The sequence below is a fragment of the Sus scrofa genome, chromosome 13 (assembly GCF_054392235.1).
Source record: "Sus scrofa isolate SSC_HxYL_T2T_F1_AM1 chromosome 13, Sscrofa_HxYL_maternal_Yorkshire_Landrace_v2.0, whole genome shotgun sequence".
NCBI classification, from domain to species: Eukaryota; Metazoa; Chordata; class Mammalia; order Artiodactyla; family Suidae; genus Sus; species Sus scrofa.
The window spans coordinates 68,894,454-68,910,762 of NC_139395.1; the positions used below are offsets into that span (position 1 = coordinate 68,894,454).

The 16,309-nt window shown below is 44.5% G+C and overlaps 1 protein-coding gene and 1 long non-coding RNA gene across 14 annotated transcripts in view; one reads left to right on the forward strand and one right to left on the reverse strand.

Annotated features, from left to right (window-relative positions):
* Positions 1–16,309, reverse strand: part of SHQ1 (SHQ1, H/ACA ribonucleoprotein assembly factor) — a 287,083-nt gene that overhangs the window by 169,027 nt on the left and 101,747 nt on the right. For 2 of the 13 annotated variants that reach the window (XR_014823531.1, XM_084989026.1), the window contains 2 exons: positions 11,045–11,355; positions 9,939–10,842 (listed from right to left, as the gene is read on the reverse strand). The exons of 9 other annotated variants lie outside the window; for them this stretch is intronic. Coding sequence is in view for 3 of the 4 variants with exons in the window: in XM_084989026.1 (XP_084845152.1) it covers positions 10,811–10,842; positions 11,045–11,355 (343 nt within the window). In the remaining variant the exon portion in view is untranslated. Of the gene's footprint in view, positions 1–9,938; positions 11,356–16,309 lie in introns of those variants that run through there. 2 more of the 13 variants (XM_084989030.1, XM_003132324.7) reach the window with 1 other exon arrangement.
* On the forward strand, positions 2,456–6,931 carry LOC146397388 (uncharacterized). Its single transcript, XR_014823540.1, has 2 exons — positions 2,456–2,534; positions 2,805–6,931. It is a non-coding gene; the product is annotated as an uncharacterized LOC146397388 (long non-coding RNA).

Consider the following 16,309-nt stretch of genomic DNA (forward strand, 5'->3'; position numbering starts at 1 on the left):
TCCTATCTTCTTTTTTGAGCATTTTAAAAAGCCTTTCATACTAGTCATCTTCCTCTAACCACCTGAACTCCTGGGCAGTGTAGGGAAGGTGTCTTTTTGTCTATCTGGCATCCTTAACCCAATGAGTGAGACCAGGAATCGAACCCACATCCTCATGGATACTAGTCAGGTTCCTTTACACTGTGTCACGATGGGAACTCCCAGGACACAGGTTTTGGAAAGACAATATTGAAGCAGAATGCCACCATTTCTAAGCCCAGGAATGATGAGATGGTTCTAAGTCACTCTTCAGCCTGGAAAAACAAGTGTGACCCTGGCTGGCCCCATGACAATTGCCGATGGGTTTCCTTTGAAAGCAGCCTCCATCCCCTTCCCGCAGATTACTGTCCTTCCAGACTGGCCTGCAGGAGCCTTATCTCTCTCATTCCTGCTTCCTTCACAGCCTCTCCCAGGAGGGCCTGGAAAACCCCAGAAGCCCTGGGTCAGGCGCCCAAAATGCTACTGGAGGAGTTCCCATCATGGCTCAGAGCATTAAGAACCTGACATAGTGTCCATGAGGATGCGGGTTCAATCCCTGGCCTCACTCAGTGGGTTAAGGATCTGACATTGCCATGAGCTGTGGTACAGGTCACAGACGTGGCTAGGATCTCATGTTGCTGTGGCTGTGGTGTAGGCTGGCAGCTGCAGCTCTGATTTGACCCTAGCCCGGGAACCTCCATATGCTGCAGGAATGGCCCAAAACGAAAAAAACTAAACAAACAAAAAATGCTACGGGATAAGTATCCCTATCCCACTTCTCCTAAACTTTTTCCAGAAAGGACCAAATGGTAAAATAGTTCAGGCTTTGTAGGTCAAGAGGCAAATTCAAGGCTATTATGTAGGGAAACATACAACGAGATATAACATACAATGAGAAAAAAAATTCTACAAGTTCTTTTCAACCATTTTAAAACATTTTTAGGAGTTCTCTTGTGGTGCAGTGGGATAAGGATCTGGCATTGTCACTGCAGTGGCTCAGGTCACTGCTGGGGCATGAGATCCTTAGCCCAGGAACTTCTGCACGCAGCAGGTGCAGCCAAAACAAAACATTTTTTTTTTTTAATTCTCAGTTTAATGTGCTGTACATTAAAAATAAGTGATGGGGTGGGTTTGGCCCTATGTGAGGTCTAGTTTGTAGACTCCTGACCTAAATCATCTAAGGAAAGGGCCACAAGGTGAGCAGAATTTATATTGAAAGATGGGTGCTGTAGGATCAAAATCTCAGCCACAGAAAGCAGAAGTAGAAAGAAAAAGGAAGGAAACTTGGGGGCAGGGAAGAATCTAGGATAGAGGTGGGGAAGTTTGGAGGGGAAAGGTGACTCTTAGACTGGGGGTGGGCAAAGGCTAAGTTGCAAGAGTGACAGAGGAAGATAATGAAAGAGGAAGGGAGATGATTTAGTCTGTAATTACAAGGAAATTCACCAGGGACTATACTATTCAACTGCTTTTCAATTATTTTGAATACTGGGTTTTCTTCTCTCTCTTTCTTTTTAAACGTGCCACAAAGTTGAGTCTGGGTCTACAAATGGATGTGACTTTCCATGGGTTGCATCCCAGTCCAGTGGGCTGGCTGACCCTCCCCCTCTGTCTCAGGCATCAGAGTAATCTGGTTTCCTCACTCATCACATCCCTCCACCCAGACAGGCTCTTCCCACCCCAGCCTCGGTCTCCTTAACCAGCTCCTGTTCATTCTTTCTTTTGCGAACTTCGGTGACTCTCTGAGTCCTCAGGTCCTGCCTCACGGTGTCCTCCCGTGGGAAAGCCTGAGCGCCTCTGTGCTTCCTCGACTTCAAAAGGGCCCATATCTGCCTGCCCCTGTTCAAAAACAGGCAACGGAGAGGAAAGCACTTTGCAAAGAATAAAGCTTATACCGGCATTTGGTTCCCAAAAAGAGCCTACTTCTGTCTTCTCGGTGCCTTCCTCTCCGGGTGATCCTTCCAACGTCTCCTAAAGCCAGATCGCCTTGCACACAGAAATATTGGGAGGGGAATGAAACATGCTTGGATTTAAGGATCTGATTCGCGCCAAACAATAATTTAGTGAGCTTGGGCAGTAGGCGCTGCGACTTCTCTATTAAAGCCTCCCGGTGTCCCAGGTGATTATTTTTACATATCAGGCAATCCTGAGCGTGCCACCCCCAATTAAAGACGCAGATGTCTCCCCTCCCCGGTAGCTTCCAGCCTGCTACTTTCTCGAGCTCGCCTCAGAACTCCATCTGACCTGCCTCCTATAATTCTTAACTAAAACAGCCCCCTCCGTCGACTGTAATTAAACATATACTCAGCCGTGGCGAGCTTGGCATCTGCACCTGCCGCTGGGATCCCCTTTCTCCAGGCACCTGCGCTCGGCCGCCCTCCAGCCCCGCCCCCGCCTGCGCGCAAGCGCAGTCGGGCAGCGCCCCCGCCCGCGCCCCCTCATCCACCTCCCGTCCGCGCCTGAGGAACAGATGGAGCGATCATCCTCTTCATTCCGCCAGAAGGGCCCCGCTGCTCTGGGTGAGTTCTGCGGTTGTAAGACACATAATTAGACACGTCAGTGGACAATGCGGCGGATTAGAGGGGGTGGGCTCGCGTAACGGAGGACAGGCATCCTCATTGATGTGAGGCACGCCGAACCTCGGCGCTCACACCCAAGCCCATCCCGGAGGGAGCCGGGGCCACGCGAGCGCATTTTGGGTGGCGGGCCGCCTGCCTGCTGCCGCGCTTTGAATTTCCTGCCCTCTCCAGTAACGTGACTTTGCATTTTCTTTTTAAACACCATGCCAGAATGAGTTATGCGCCACGGATGACATGCATGTTGACTGCTCACTTATCAAGTCCCCAGGCTTCGAGTGGCAGCGGGTCGTCCGGCAGTTTGCGCGGTAGACAGTGACGATCTCCACCAAAAGCCCATGTCCCCCAGGTGTGAAGAAGTCAAGAAAAACCTACTGGAGTGGACACACACTGGGATTCACCCTCTTCTCCCACGAGGAGCCAGGTGAACTTGAGGGACTCAGGCCACCTCACCGGGCTCCACGGGGACTGTACCTAAGGCTGCAAAGAACCCAAGCTGCAGAGAGAAGATACGGTTTGGAATCCAAGTCTGCCCCTTGCTGCCTGGGTGACATAAGGCAATTTACTTATCCCGGAACACTGGTCTCTTCTGTATAAGTAATGGGGATAGTTTGTGCCCCTCTGGGGCCAAAGTATGTTTGAGCTGAGCACCTTTGTGAAATCAGAGGTACAGGTGGATAACCAAAGTATGTCAGGTGGGTCCTGTAGGAAGCAGAAGCCAAGAGAGAATGACAAATGGATCCTGTGTGAAGGGTAAAGAGGAGAGGAAACAGGAGTAGTAAGAGGGCCTCTAGCGGAAAACACACGGGCACACATGATGGAATGGGGAGAAGGAAGACGTGGTGGAAAAACCCACAGGGTCAGTAGCCTGAGAAAATTTCAGAGCTGCAAAGGGGAGTCCAGAACAAAAACTGCCTGTGAGCAGAGTCCCACGCTGGGCAGCAATGGCCCAGCGCTAGCCCCTGGAAGCAGCCTGAGAAAAGTGTGGCTCCAGAACAAACACTGAGGTCAACTGGAAAGTGTGGCAGCCTGAAGCAATCAGCTCACCACCCTCCCCTGCAGGTTGTCCCTGGAGGGAGAATTGAATTGACTTTCCCCTGGCTACCCCACTCCAGGGATGGCCACTTGACTGAGACAAAGCCCCCCAGCACATTTCAGTGAATGATTCAGTTTCCCTAAGCTGATTCAATCAGAGTGAATCTTAAGACATTTACCAGGGGTGCCAGAACACAATACTCTCTTTTCAGGGGGATATTAACAAAAAAGTAGGTAGCTGCAGGGGTAGCCACCTTTGGACAGCAAATTGGGATGAAGTCAACATTGAGAGTGGCAGAGCAGACAAAACCCAAGAAACAGGGCCTTGGTCACAAGATGAGCAGCTGGGTTAAGCCTCTCCTGAAATCTATTCTAGCCACTGGACTTCTACCATGAATAAACCCTCTTTACAGTTTGAAGCAGTTGTGTCAGGCTTCCTGTTACTTGAAGAAAGACCTCTGATTTGATGATCAATAAGGAAAATGGATGCCTTCTGATATCCAAAAGTAAACATAGGCATAGGGTCAAGCCTAATAGAACTGGAACTGGTGAAAGTGGTGTAGGAATCCAAGGCTGCTCTTGTGTCTTAACACCTCCACGTGTCTGCATCCTTATCCGGGCCAGCCACTCTCTTTTCCATGACCAGCTGCCGTCTTCACCCTCTCCTCTGTATTTTTTCTCCACTGTGTGCATTTCCCAGTGCTGCTTCTGAGAGCATGCATCTCATTATCTCACTTCTTGCCTGTTTAGACACCCCCAGTGAGTGTGATTCCATTGTCTGCAGAGAAGGCTGGATAGCAGTATTTCTCTAAAGTTTCTCAGATGGTCCAAGTGTGTTGACAAAATACAGAATCTCTGCTTTGGTAAAGCATTCTGGACCAGCAGATCCCACAGCCTGTCCCTGGGTCAAGTTCAACCCCAATCCAGTCACCTAAGAACAGAGCCACAGGGATCAACATATCCAGAACGCCCTTCATTGGCTAATTTGTGCCTACAGAAGGACTGAAGGGGTGACAGGCCCTGTTTGACAAGCTTAGGACAAGACAAGCCTAGCACAGAGCTTGGCACCATGTAGTGGCTCCACAGTGACAGCTGCTATGAAAATCCCATCTCTTTTCTAATACAAGGGTATTCTTTCTATAAAACACACTAGGCTACAGTTGTACAACTGAGGGTAGCTGCCAAGGAAGCACCTAGAGAATCTAGGCCCCTATGCTTGGCAAATAGACTATACAGTAGAAAAAAATTCCAATTAATCCAATTTATATTTGAGAGCAATCTCTTCTACTGCAATAAGACCACATCAGTGCAGCTGTGAAAAAGCCTTATCTTTGGAGATTCTTCAGTGAATTATAAAAATATTGCTGACCTCATGTTAAGAGAGAAAAAATGGATATGTAACTTACATAGTGCATGATTCTAATTTTGGTGGGGTTTTTTGATTTTTGTTTTGGCCACAGCATGCAGCAGCTTGATGTGGGATCTCGGTTCCCAGATCAGGGACTGAACCTGGACTGTAGCAGTCAAAGTGTGGAGTCCTGACCGCTAGACCACCAGAGAACTCCCAGTTTTATGTATGTATGTGTGTATTTTGCTTTTTAGGGCCGTACCTGTGGCATATGGAAGGCCCCAGGCCAGGAGTCAAATCAGAGCCACAGCTACTAGCCTACACCACAGCCACAACAACTCGGGATCTGAGCTACATCTGTGACCTACACCACAGCTCACGGCAATATCGGATCCCTAACCCACTGAGTGAGGGCAGGGACTTAATCTGTCCTCATGGATACTAGCTGATACTGAGCCACAAGGGGAACTCCCTGAATATGGAATTCTGGAACCCACTGCGCCAGGGGATACCATGGTCGGAATCTCTCTTCTCCACTCCAATCTTTTTGGCTTTCCTTGGACTATTCTAGGCTCTTTCTGCAGCACCTGGCCCTGATTCAGCAGGAGTTCAGAGGAGGGAAATTATTTCCAGTAGGAAGAATAAAGGGTGACCTCCTGGAGGAGGTGGCATTTGCATGGGACCTTGAGGATGGGTGAAATGTAAATCTGTGCAAATTCATGGGAGACGATAAAGCAGTGCACGAGCAGACAAGGTGGGAAAACATAGCATGGAGGGAAACATAAAGACAGCAAATACAGGACTGAGTACAGGAGTGAGGCTCCACGGGAGGCCCTGGGTTGTAACAGGACTCTTGTTTACCGGGGGTCTCTGGGCTGGTGTCAAACTGCTGGAACTTCAGGCCAGATGGAGTTTCAGGCAGCGGGGCTCCCAAGTCGCTCAGCTGTTCCTGCTGCTTCCCTCCCGAAAGCTCACTCCAGCAGGAGCAGTTCGGAGAATGTCCCCCTGGAAAGAGCTTGAGAGAGAACAGCCTACCACTTCGAATACTTAAAATACCAGAAGCAAAGACTTCAGCGCGTGGGCCCAGCTAAGACTGAGGCTCCTGTGGCCAAATGGCTGCTTCCAGTATATGTGAGGGGAAAGGAAATCAGATCCGTGTAGCAAAAGTCTTCGGGGAGGTACATCCTTTCTGTTTGTTTTTTTCCCAGTGCTTAGGTGTCCGATTCTACATCCATCCTTTTCCTCCAGCTTATCTTTTTGTGACTTTGGAGAGCAGTCTTCCTTATCTAGGAAACAAATGGCCTCCAAGGAGAGCTCAAAACAGCAAAGTCATTTATCTGTTTGACATGTGTTTCCCTGTTTGTTTTCTCCAGCCTTGAGACAAGAGTTGTGTCAACTGTGGATGGCTGTGCCCCAGTCACTTGAGAGGCATGAATCAATTTCCAGCCACATTTATCACCTGTGGCCTTAAATCAAATCTAATCAATGCTTCCTTCATTTGGTATGGATTGAAACTGTATATAACACACTCAGAAAACAGGCAGGAAAGGGAGCAGCCAATCTTGAACAAAAATTCCGTCAAGGATTTAGATGGAATCCTGTTAAGGAAACATTTGCCATCTTTGATTGGCTTTCATGGGAAGCCCAGCCAAATAGTCACAGAGATTTGTGTCTATGAAGCTTGAACTTCAGTCTACCTGACATGCAGTGACATTACATTACAGATCATTTTATACAGGAGGATTTCTGCATCTTCAAAGACTTTATAATTAATACATTCTGAAGAGTCGGTTTTTTACATAGAGGGGCAACTCAAAAGCTGCCTAGAGTGTCCTTCCTATATTGTCTTTAATTCATTTCCATTTCTTTTAGAGGTGTCTCTTTTGTCACCATTGACTGTATAGATCAATTTCTACTTAAAAGATCCAACATTAAAATCACCTTATAACAAAACAGATACCCAGCAGTCCCCTCTGATTTAAAAGAATTTTATAGTTTTATGGCCAAGAAAACTTCACCCTCTCTCTCTCCTATGCCTAGTTCTTGGTAACAGAATTTGATCTGTGCATCCAAAATGGATTTTTCACTAGCAGGTGTGAAAACCAACCCCCCGCCCCCCGGCTGTTCAACCAATTTAGAATGTGGTAGGGGGCAGCCCTGTCTCGTTTGTAAATTAACCCTGTGCCAGTGAAAGATAACACCGTAGTCACTGGCACCTAAAACTGATCATGCCCACGGCAAGGCCCTTCATCGTTCTTTAAGGATAATGGGAGAGAGACAGAACATAGAAAAATAGGTCAGTGCTAATGCCGACCCAGAAGAGGTGGCCGTGATTCAACTGATATAATTAATATCTGTATCTAATCTGCTGAACTGTGTAGACTTTTACCATGAGCATGTCTTGGAAGTGATAAATGGGCCTCTTATTTTCCAAGTCCTGGCTCCCCCAGCAACCTGTTGTCAGATAGGTGAAAAGAGCCCCGTGCAGCTCTGGGAAGTGAGACAATAAGCCTTTGTGCTGTTTTAATACTTCCCAGTTTATAAAGTGTTTTGAACATACAGTCTCATCATCCTATAAGATTAGAAAATAGTTCTATTCCCATTTCCAGGATGAAGGGAAAAGTTTGGAGGCTAGCATACCTCCTGGTGGGTTGCTTGCACTGCTCTGGGGCTCTGAACTCCATGCTTTGTCTTGTCAGCCCCAAAGCTTGGTTCTTCCCACTGAGCCGTTGCTGAGGCCTCCTCCTTGTGCTTCCCCTCACATTTTTTGTTTCCATCACCCAGGTTCTCAGGAAACATGTATGGTTATAGAAGATCCTACGAGTTGGCTGGCAGGTTGTCTAGTTAAAAAGATATTAAAGGGAGCACCTTTGGATGTGTTTGGGGTTACAGACATGGTATAGTGTTCTTAAATCATCTCAAACAAAGACGGGGTAATGCGATACAACAAAGCCTTAACCCTCTGTGAACAAAGAGGGCGAAAGGAACGCTGCAGACACAGAATCTAAAATTAAGGCTGTCTTTAAAACTCATGACAAAAAAAAAAAGCTCATGAGAGTTGTTCAGTCAGTTTCTTGCTTTGAGGATGTTCAGGAAGGATCATGTTTGTTCATTTCTGAGGAAGAGAGTAACAGGTTTTTCCACCCATGACAAGCCTCACCCAAGCAGCTCCTGTTGAGATTCCTAAGGAAGGACAGACATTGCTGGAGACATTTCCATGGCTTTAAATTTTTAGAGAGTGGATTTGCTCAACTTGACGTTAGTAGGAGTCAATGAGGGGAGTAATAGATAATGCATTTTCAAACTGGCTTCAGGTCAGGTGTTACTGAGGAAAAATGCATTTTCAATGGTCATAGGGATTTTGAAGCTCTCCGGGGAGCCTGAGAAAAGTCTTGAACACATTCTAAGAAAGCTGTTCCAGTGTTCAGGAGTTAACAGGCGTGTCAAATGGCCCAGTCACCCCAACCTCCCTGTTAATACAAACTCGAATTTCTAGTGGAAATGCAAATACTCGCAACCCATATAGACCCAGAGTAAAAGGGATCATACCCTTTCCCGAAATAAAAATGCTACTGAGATGAATACATATCAGATTTCATTTCCTCCCCAAAGCAAATTGGTTTATTTCATTTGTTCACTCATTCAACAAATATTTATGGAGCGCTGAGAATACAGGCACTGATGATTCCGTGGTAACAAGATACCACACAGACATTGCTCCCTAGGAGCTCATGCCCAAGTGGGAAAAATCACATTTAAAATATTAATGGAGACATACGTTTCCAATCAGGATGCGGTAACAGAGACCAGATCTACTCTCCTTTCTGACATAACCAAAAAAAGAAAAGCAGACATAATACATGAAACAATGGTTTTCAAGGCACTGGACATCAGGCAATGGAAGACAGTGGTGCCAAGGGGTGGAAAACCAAGCCTAGCAGCTGCAGAATGGCCACACCGACTGCCTTGGAAGACTGCCCAGGCTGCACAGGGAGGGCACCCCAGGAAGAAGCCAGGGGGCTCTGGAGTCCAGAGTCAAGAACCTAGGGGGCTCCGGAGTTCAGGAGACAGAACTGGGGGCTTGGGGAGATGGGGGAAATGAGGGCTTGCAGGACAGGGTACTGGAGAGGAGCAAGCTGAGGAGAAGCCCCAACGTCTAGGGAGGGCTGAGTACCTACTGAGGAGAGCATGGACGTGAGGCCAGGAAAGAGCCGTGAGAAAGTTACAGGGACCGGTGCTCGGTGCTCACACAGGTGTCTGTTTCTATCAGTTGGACTGAAAATTCATAATCCCTGAGGCCTGGGAAAATCTCTCTTTAGGACTGGGAAACAGTTCGTCTGAGACCAAGCACTGTCCCAGACCTGCCTGACAAACTGCAAAAGCAAGACCCACAAGAATCAAACCTTTTCCTAGGAATTTAACTGCATATCCAACCAAAGCTAAAGAATATTGATAAGAATACATATCTGGCACCCAACAAGATAAAATTCACAATGTGTGACATCCAAGCAAAAAGGACCAGGCATGTGAGGATGACTCATCTGAGGACTTGTATCTAGAATTTACAAACAACTCTCCAAACTCAAAAATAAGAAAAGCAACCCAGCTTAAAAAATTGGCAGGAAATTTGAACAGACACATCACCATAGATATGTGGATGACAAATATGCACATAAAAAGATGTTCAATGTTACCAGTCTTAAAATGCACATTAAAACCAGGAGATACCACTTCATACCTATTGAAATGGTAAAAAATGTTTAAAACAGACTGTACCAAGTGATGACAGGAATCAAAAAGAAGTGGAAATGTCAGTGCTGCTACTCTGAGTGTAAACGGTGCAGCCACTTTGGCGGTTTCTTAAACTGTTAAACATACACCTTCAGACGGCTCCATCATTCCACTCTTAGATATTTACCTATGAGGAATAAAAGCATATGTCCACACAAAGACTTACACACAAATGTTCATAACAGCTTTATTTGTAAGAAGCCTGAAAGCTGGAAACATCCCAAATGTCCATTTAATGAAATACCACTCAGATATGGGAAAAAAACAAAAATCCTCGATACATGCCCCATCAATGAATCTCACAATATTTACTGAATGAAATAAGCCTGATAAAGAAGAGTATATGGGGGTTCCCTCTGTGGTACAACAGGATTGATGGTGTCTCTGCAGTGCCAGGACACACAGGTTTGATCCCTGGCCTGGCACAATGGGTTAAGGATCTGATGTTGCCACAGCTGTGGTATAGGGATCTGATCCCTGGCCTGGGAACTCCATATGCTGCAGGCCAGCCAAAAAAGAAAAAAAAAAAAAAAAGAAGAAGAAGAGTATATGTCACACAGTTCAATTTATATTAAATCCTAGGAAATGCAAAGTTTTGTACAGTGACAGAGCAGATCACGCTTGCCTGGGGAATAGGGGTGGTGGCATGCAGGGTTAGGGGTGGAAGAGGGGTAACAAAGGGGATGAGTACAGCATCTTGAGGTTGTACTGGTTTCATTTGGCATTCATGCCTTTCCAGCACTTCTCACACCATCCACTTTAGGTATGTGCAGCGTTTCTCGGGAAAGCAGTTCAAAATATGAATGGGTTCTACATTCTAGAGATTCTGACAGAACTATTATTTTCATCTTCAAATACTAATTGCACTTTAGTTCAAAAAAACTTTAGAACTTTATTTTTAAAAGTGCAACATGAAACTCAACAGGCATCAACATTAACTCACTGACAATGTTATAGATATTAAGAAGTACAAAGTGAAAGTGAAGAATTCTAATTGAATGATAAAAACCAACACAACCTAATGCAACCATGCAGAGTCAATCCTCTAACGTCTGCTGGCCATCTTTCTCCTGAATGCTGCCCTGCTTTCCAGCAGTGGAGCCCTCAGGCTCGGAAATGTAAACTGTAGTCTCCAGCTGTTCTCCGAGCTCCTGGATCAGGGGCCCAGATGCTCCAGGAGCCAGGGAAGGGGCAGGTAGCTGTCCCTGACAGACATCAGACTTCGGAGGGGCCTTGTCTCTGCATATCAAACCATTGTCAAGGAGCAGGGCAGCATGGCTGTTCTCAACAAAGGGACCAAGCAAGGAATTTACTGCCCCAGATTCACTGTCTCTGGGCTCCTCTTCTTCAGAGTCTGAGTCGTCAGTCTCAGATGAGAAGGTGCTGTCTGATTCCTCTGAATCGCTTGTGTCAGAACTGGAGGCAGCCTCCTGCTGCCCAGAAACTGACTGGGCTCCTGCTGTTGATGCAGTTTCTTCCTCCTGGACTAGAAGTGCTGCTGCTTCCAGTTCTTCCAGTTCTAATCCCAGCTGGGCCTTGGTTAGGGATGCTTCCCTTAAGGCGTCTGCGAGAGCTGACAGCTTTTTGGACCTTGAAAACCATTTTAAGAAGAAATATTAGGACTATTTGGTAACTGGCCTGGGAACGACAGGGTCCACAGATTCAAGAGCTAAGAAAATAAAGCTGGATCCATACTTCAGATGGCACATGAGGTTAAGTCCCCAAAGAGATCAAAGATGTAAATGGAAAAAAATCAACCAAGTATTATAAGGAAACATAGGAGTTCCCGTCATGGCTCAGTGGAAACTAATCTAGCATCCATAAGGACACAGGTTCAATCCCCGGCCTTGCTCAGTGGGTTAAGGATCCAGCGTTGCCATGAGCTGTGGTGTAGGTCACAGACTCGGCTAAGATGCCACGTTGTTGTGGCCGTGGCATAGGCTGGCAGCTACAGCTCCAATTAGACCTCTAGCCTGGGAACCTCCATATGACTCGGATGCGGCCCTAAAAAGACAAAAGACAAAAAAAAAAAAAGAAAGAAAAAGAAACACAGGAGATGTCCTTACGACCCTAAAGTGAGGAAGGCTCTTCTAATTATGACTCAAAATCCAGAAGCCACAAAGAAAGGCAAAGAATGATAAATCAAACAATAAAAAACAACAATTTCTGTGAAGCAAAAGAAAAATCATAATAAAAATCAAAAAGCTAATGCAAAATTGAGAAAAATATTTGCAATTTTGCAATTTATATCACACAAGCAAAGCCTAATTCTAATAGAGTTCTTAAAAATGGAGATATTAGGAGTTTCCGTTGTGGCTCGGCAGAAACAAAGGCAACAGGTATCCATGAGAATGTGGGTTCAATCCCTGGCTTCACTTAGTGGATTAAGGATCTGGTGTTGCTGTGAGTTGTGGTATATGTCATAGATGTGGCTCGGATCCCGCATTGCTGCGGCTGTGGTGTAGTCCAGTAGATGCAGTTCTGATGTGACCCCTGGCCTAGGAACTTTCATAAGCTGAAGGTGCAGCCCTAAAAAGACCAAAAAAAAAAGATAACCATCAGAAAAAAAGGGGTCAAAGACACAAGCAGACAATGCTCACCAAAAGAAACACAAATGACTAAAATGTATGAAAAGATGTTCAACAACTTCAGTCAAATAAGGGAAATACAAATTAAAATCATACTGAGATGTATTTTTTATATATCAGATTGGCAAAAATCCAAACATTTAGTAACCCTGCCAGCAAGGCTGTAGAGGAGAGGCGCTCTCATACACTGTTGGTGAGAGAGTAAAGAGCTACAATCCTTATAAAGGAGAATCTGGCACTAACTTTCAAAATTGAAAACATACATATTCCTGATGCAGCAAAACCACATCTGGAAATTAAACACATATGCTACACAACACAGGTCCAGAGTTATTTACCACAGCATTGTTTTTAATACTTCAAAATAAGAACCAACCAAATGTCCATCAACAAGGCACGGGTAAGATCAGCTATGGCATATCCATTCGAAGAAGAGTCTACAGCAATGTAACCAGAGGATTTCCAGGGGCTAACCCAGATACATGGTTCATCAGCAGCAAAAGGCCTGCCATAGGTATATGCGGCCTTTTAGGTTAAAAAAAAAAAAAAAAAGTAAAGAAATAAAAATTTTTTTGTTTTGCTTTTTAGGGCCACATATATAAGTTCCCAGGCTGGGGTCGAATTGGAGCTGCAGCTGCCGGCCTCACCACAGCCACAGCAACGCCAGATCCAAGCCACATCTGACCTACACCATAGCTCACGGCATCGCTGGATCCTTAACCTACTGAGTGAAGCCAGGGATCGAACCCACATCCTCATGGATCCTAGTCAGGTTGGTTAACTGCTGAGTCACTAAGGGAACTCCCAAAACATGTTTTTATTTGTACACTTACTTCTCCATGAACTCTGGAGAGCTACAGAAAGCACAAGCTTTTATGTGGAATGGGCACTGCAGGAGCCAGGAAGATGGAGGATGACAGTGAGAGGGAGACTTTTCACCACATATTTTTCATTTTTAAACCTATCTGAATGTAATACCTAGTCAAAAATTTTAGCTAAAAAAGAAAAAAGGCAGTATCAGAGAGCATCATGGGATGTTTCTTATTTTTACCAGAAAACCACCTCATGCCATTTCAGAGGATACCTTTGCTAAATACACATTACATTATAATGAACAGATAAACTTTTTCATTAACTTGGATGCATTTTAGTTGTTTTGTTTTTGAAGCAACATATAGCACACAGCAGTTCTCCAAAAACTACATCTTTGTTGTTCCAGAGAGGAAGATTTGATGTGACAAGTGAAAAAAAAAAAGCAGCAGTAAGTGAAAACAGTAAGCGTGCTGATGTGGCTCCTGTGTTTCCCTAGCTCCAAAGATTAAATGGGTGGATTGAGACAAACTGGATGAGGTGAATTCACAGGATAAATTCAGTCATCAAAGTGCAGTCTATCCCATAATATTGGGGAAATGAGGCTTGGTTTCAGTAGAGCTGAAGTGATGGATGGGGATTTTCATCTAAGTGCTTGGACGGACCTGAGACCCCTTTGTCTCAAAATACTTAGTGTAATAACGACTTCCTGCTGGGATGCACCCCCACCCCCAGGCTCTCCAGAAGCTCCACTGCAGTGGTGTCCCAGGGTGAGTGGGACGAGGACAACTGTCATCATGGATGCTCAACTTTCTCTGAAGTGAGGAAAACCCTATGTTTCAGTGCGGAAACTGCCAGAGCTTAGACAAGGAAAGATGGCCCAGAGTACAGAGGAAAACTCAAATGAGATTTGCTGGAGTTGAATAATGATTCACCAAGGGCTATAACTCTGGGTGAACTCCAGGTGGTTTGAAGCATCTCTAAAAGCACAGTTATGAACTAAGATGGGTGCAACATAACCTGTTCAAGATGGCTATAGATGATGTCCACCACACGTCCTAAAACCCTGGCTACCAGTGGTCAAGGATCAGGCTGGTCGGAGCTGGTGGACCAGTTTAAAATATCCTTGCTGCAAGGCCCGGCCGGCCTAAGGACTAGTCAGTTCATTGCCGTCTTTCTTGATAAAAACAGTCCTTCCTCTCTCGGTAATGAGACACAGCTTTAAGAAATAAAGAGGAATGAACTCAGGGAAAGAAGAGAATGCCTCTTATTAAGTTATAATATGCAAAATAAAAATTTTAAATAGAAGCTTTTATATGTTGGTGACCATACATCTCACAGTTTCTACAGTCATGATAAATACTTTCGACAATACATGAAGAATGACACCCCGCAAACATCACCACGCTTGCTCCTAATGACAACCCTGGGAATTGGCTTCATTTTTATCCCATGTGATAGATAATAAAACAGAAGTCAGGAGAGGTTAAGAGGCCTGGGAGGGGATGGCTCAGCCGACAAGGCCCTGTCAGGACCGGAAGCCCATGACCCTAAGCCCTAGCACTCTCCCCTCTGCCACAGGGCCTCCCACAAATGCTCATGCTTTGAAAAGGTTCCCGTCTTAAGGCCACATTCTTGACTCCTTCCCCATCTGATGCCACTCAACACCTTCTAAAGGAGCAAGCTGTGATTCTGCACAAGGCCCAGAATTCTCCAAAGAAACTAGGATGGTTTCTTTGGCTGAGACATCTTAAATCAAGGATACATCTAAGCTTTAACTACAGAGGTTGGAGAATTGGGAGGGGAAAAAAAATTTGAATATAGTAGATACATCTACTCAAGTTAAAACTATTTGCGTCTTACTGTCTACTATAAAAATATTACATCTGTCATTTATAACAGTGTAAGTATGGAACCTCAAAGCCCCTTACCTATAATCTTGGCTCTTTTCAGAAAGACTACCTCATATGTACTGGGAATAAAAAGCATCAACTCTTAATAGACAGGCAAAAGTGGTAAGGATGAGTCATGTGACCCAAACAGAAATGCAGGCGCTATTACCAGCAGAGGTGAACTTTTACCCTTCAGGGGAAAGTCTGTTTCTCACTTTTAGCACTACATTATGTTTAAGGTGACCCACTTATACAATATGTGTAAAAAATGGATATGTTGATTTTTCATTCCTCAACACCCTGATTCATCTCTCTTTCTTATTATCCCAATTTTACTACCTCAAGGTGGCTAGTTCCCCAAATTGATATTAAAGTTCTGACAGAAACTTTACAGAAGGAGCATTCTTAACTCAAGGCAAGGTAAATGCTAAAGTAAAAAGTGATTAAAAATTTCAAAATATCACTGGTGTAGAATGTGACCCAAGAGTTTGAGGAATGAAAGTTGGCCTTGTTTCTATTCTATTTTACACAGATAACTTAGCAATCACTGTTCACAGAAAAGGAAATTATTCCTTTGGAGAAATATATTAAGCCATGAAAGAGTAGTCTTTTTGTTCTTTCAAACACTGGCACAATTAGAGTTGGTTCTAAGTCACTCCTTATAAATTCTAGACTCTAACTCTGTAATGGCCTTTCCATTTCAGAAAGCACCTCATTTAACGCAGTTAGTGGTTTTTCACTGTCACACTCAAAATAGACCAGGCTAGTTCATGTCAAAAAGCCTTGTCAAATGACATTATTCGTTAACCAGAATGCTTACAAAAACCAGGTACATGTGGATATACTCAATGAACACATATGCTGGGTTACCAGTTGTACTTACAGTATATATTTTATAATCAAGTGAAGAACTCTTACCTGTTAAGATTTGTTACAGGGTGAAGGAATCAGGATTTAAGACACATGCTAGATCACATTCACGTCGTATTTTAATAAAATCATACTCAACACAAGTTTTTCTTAGAAAATTTCTGGAAATGTAATCTTGCCATGTAACTTAAAAAAAAAATGAAAAGAAAAGAAAGACCTTCCATTCTGTTTATATATGTGAAATAACATCATATTTGGAGGTTTTTTTTTTTTAATTAAAGACTGCTTTCTGACAAGTTACAGTAAATCCAAATACCATGAAAGAATAATAGTAACAGCTGAGAGTACATGCCTTTGCAATGGCTAAGCTGATATAAAATTTCC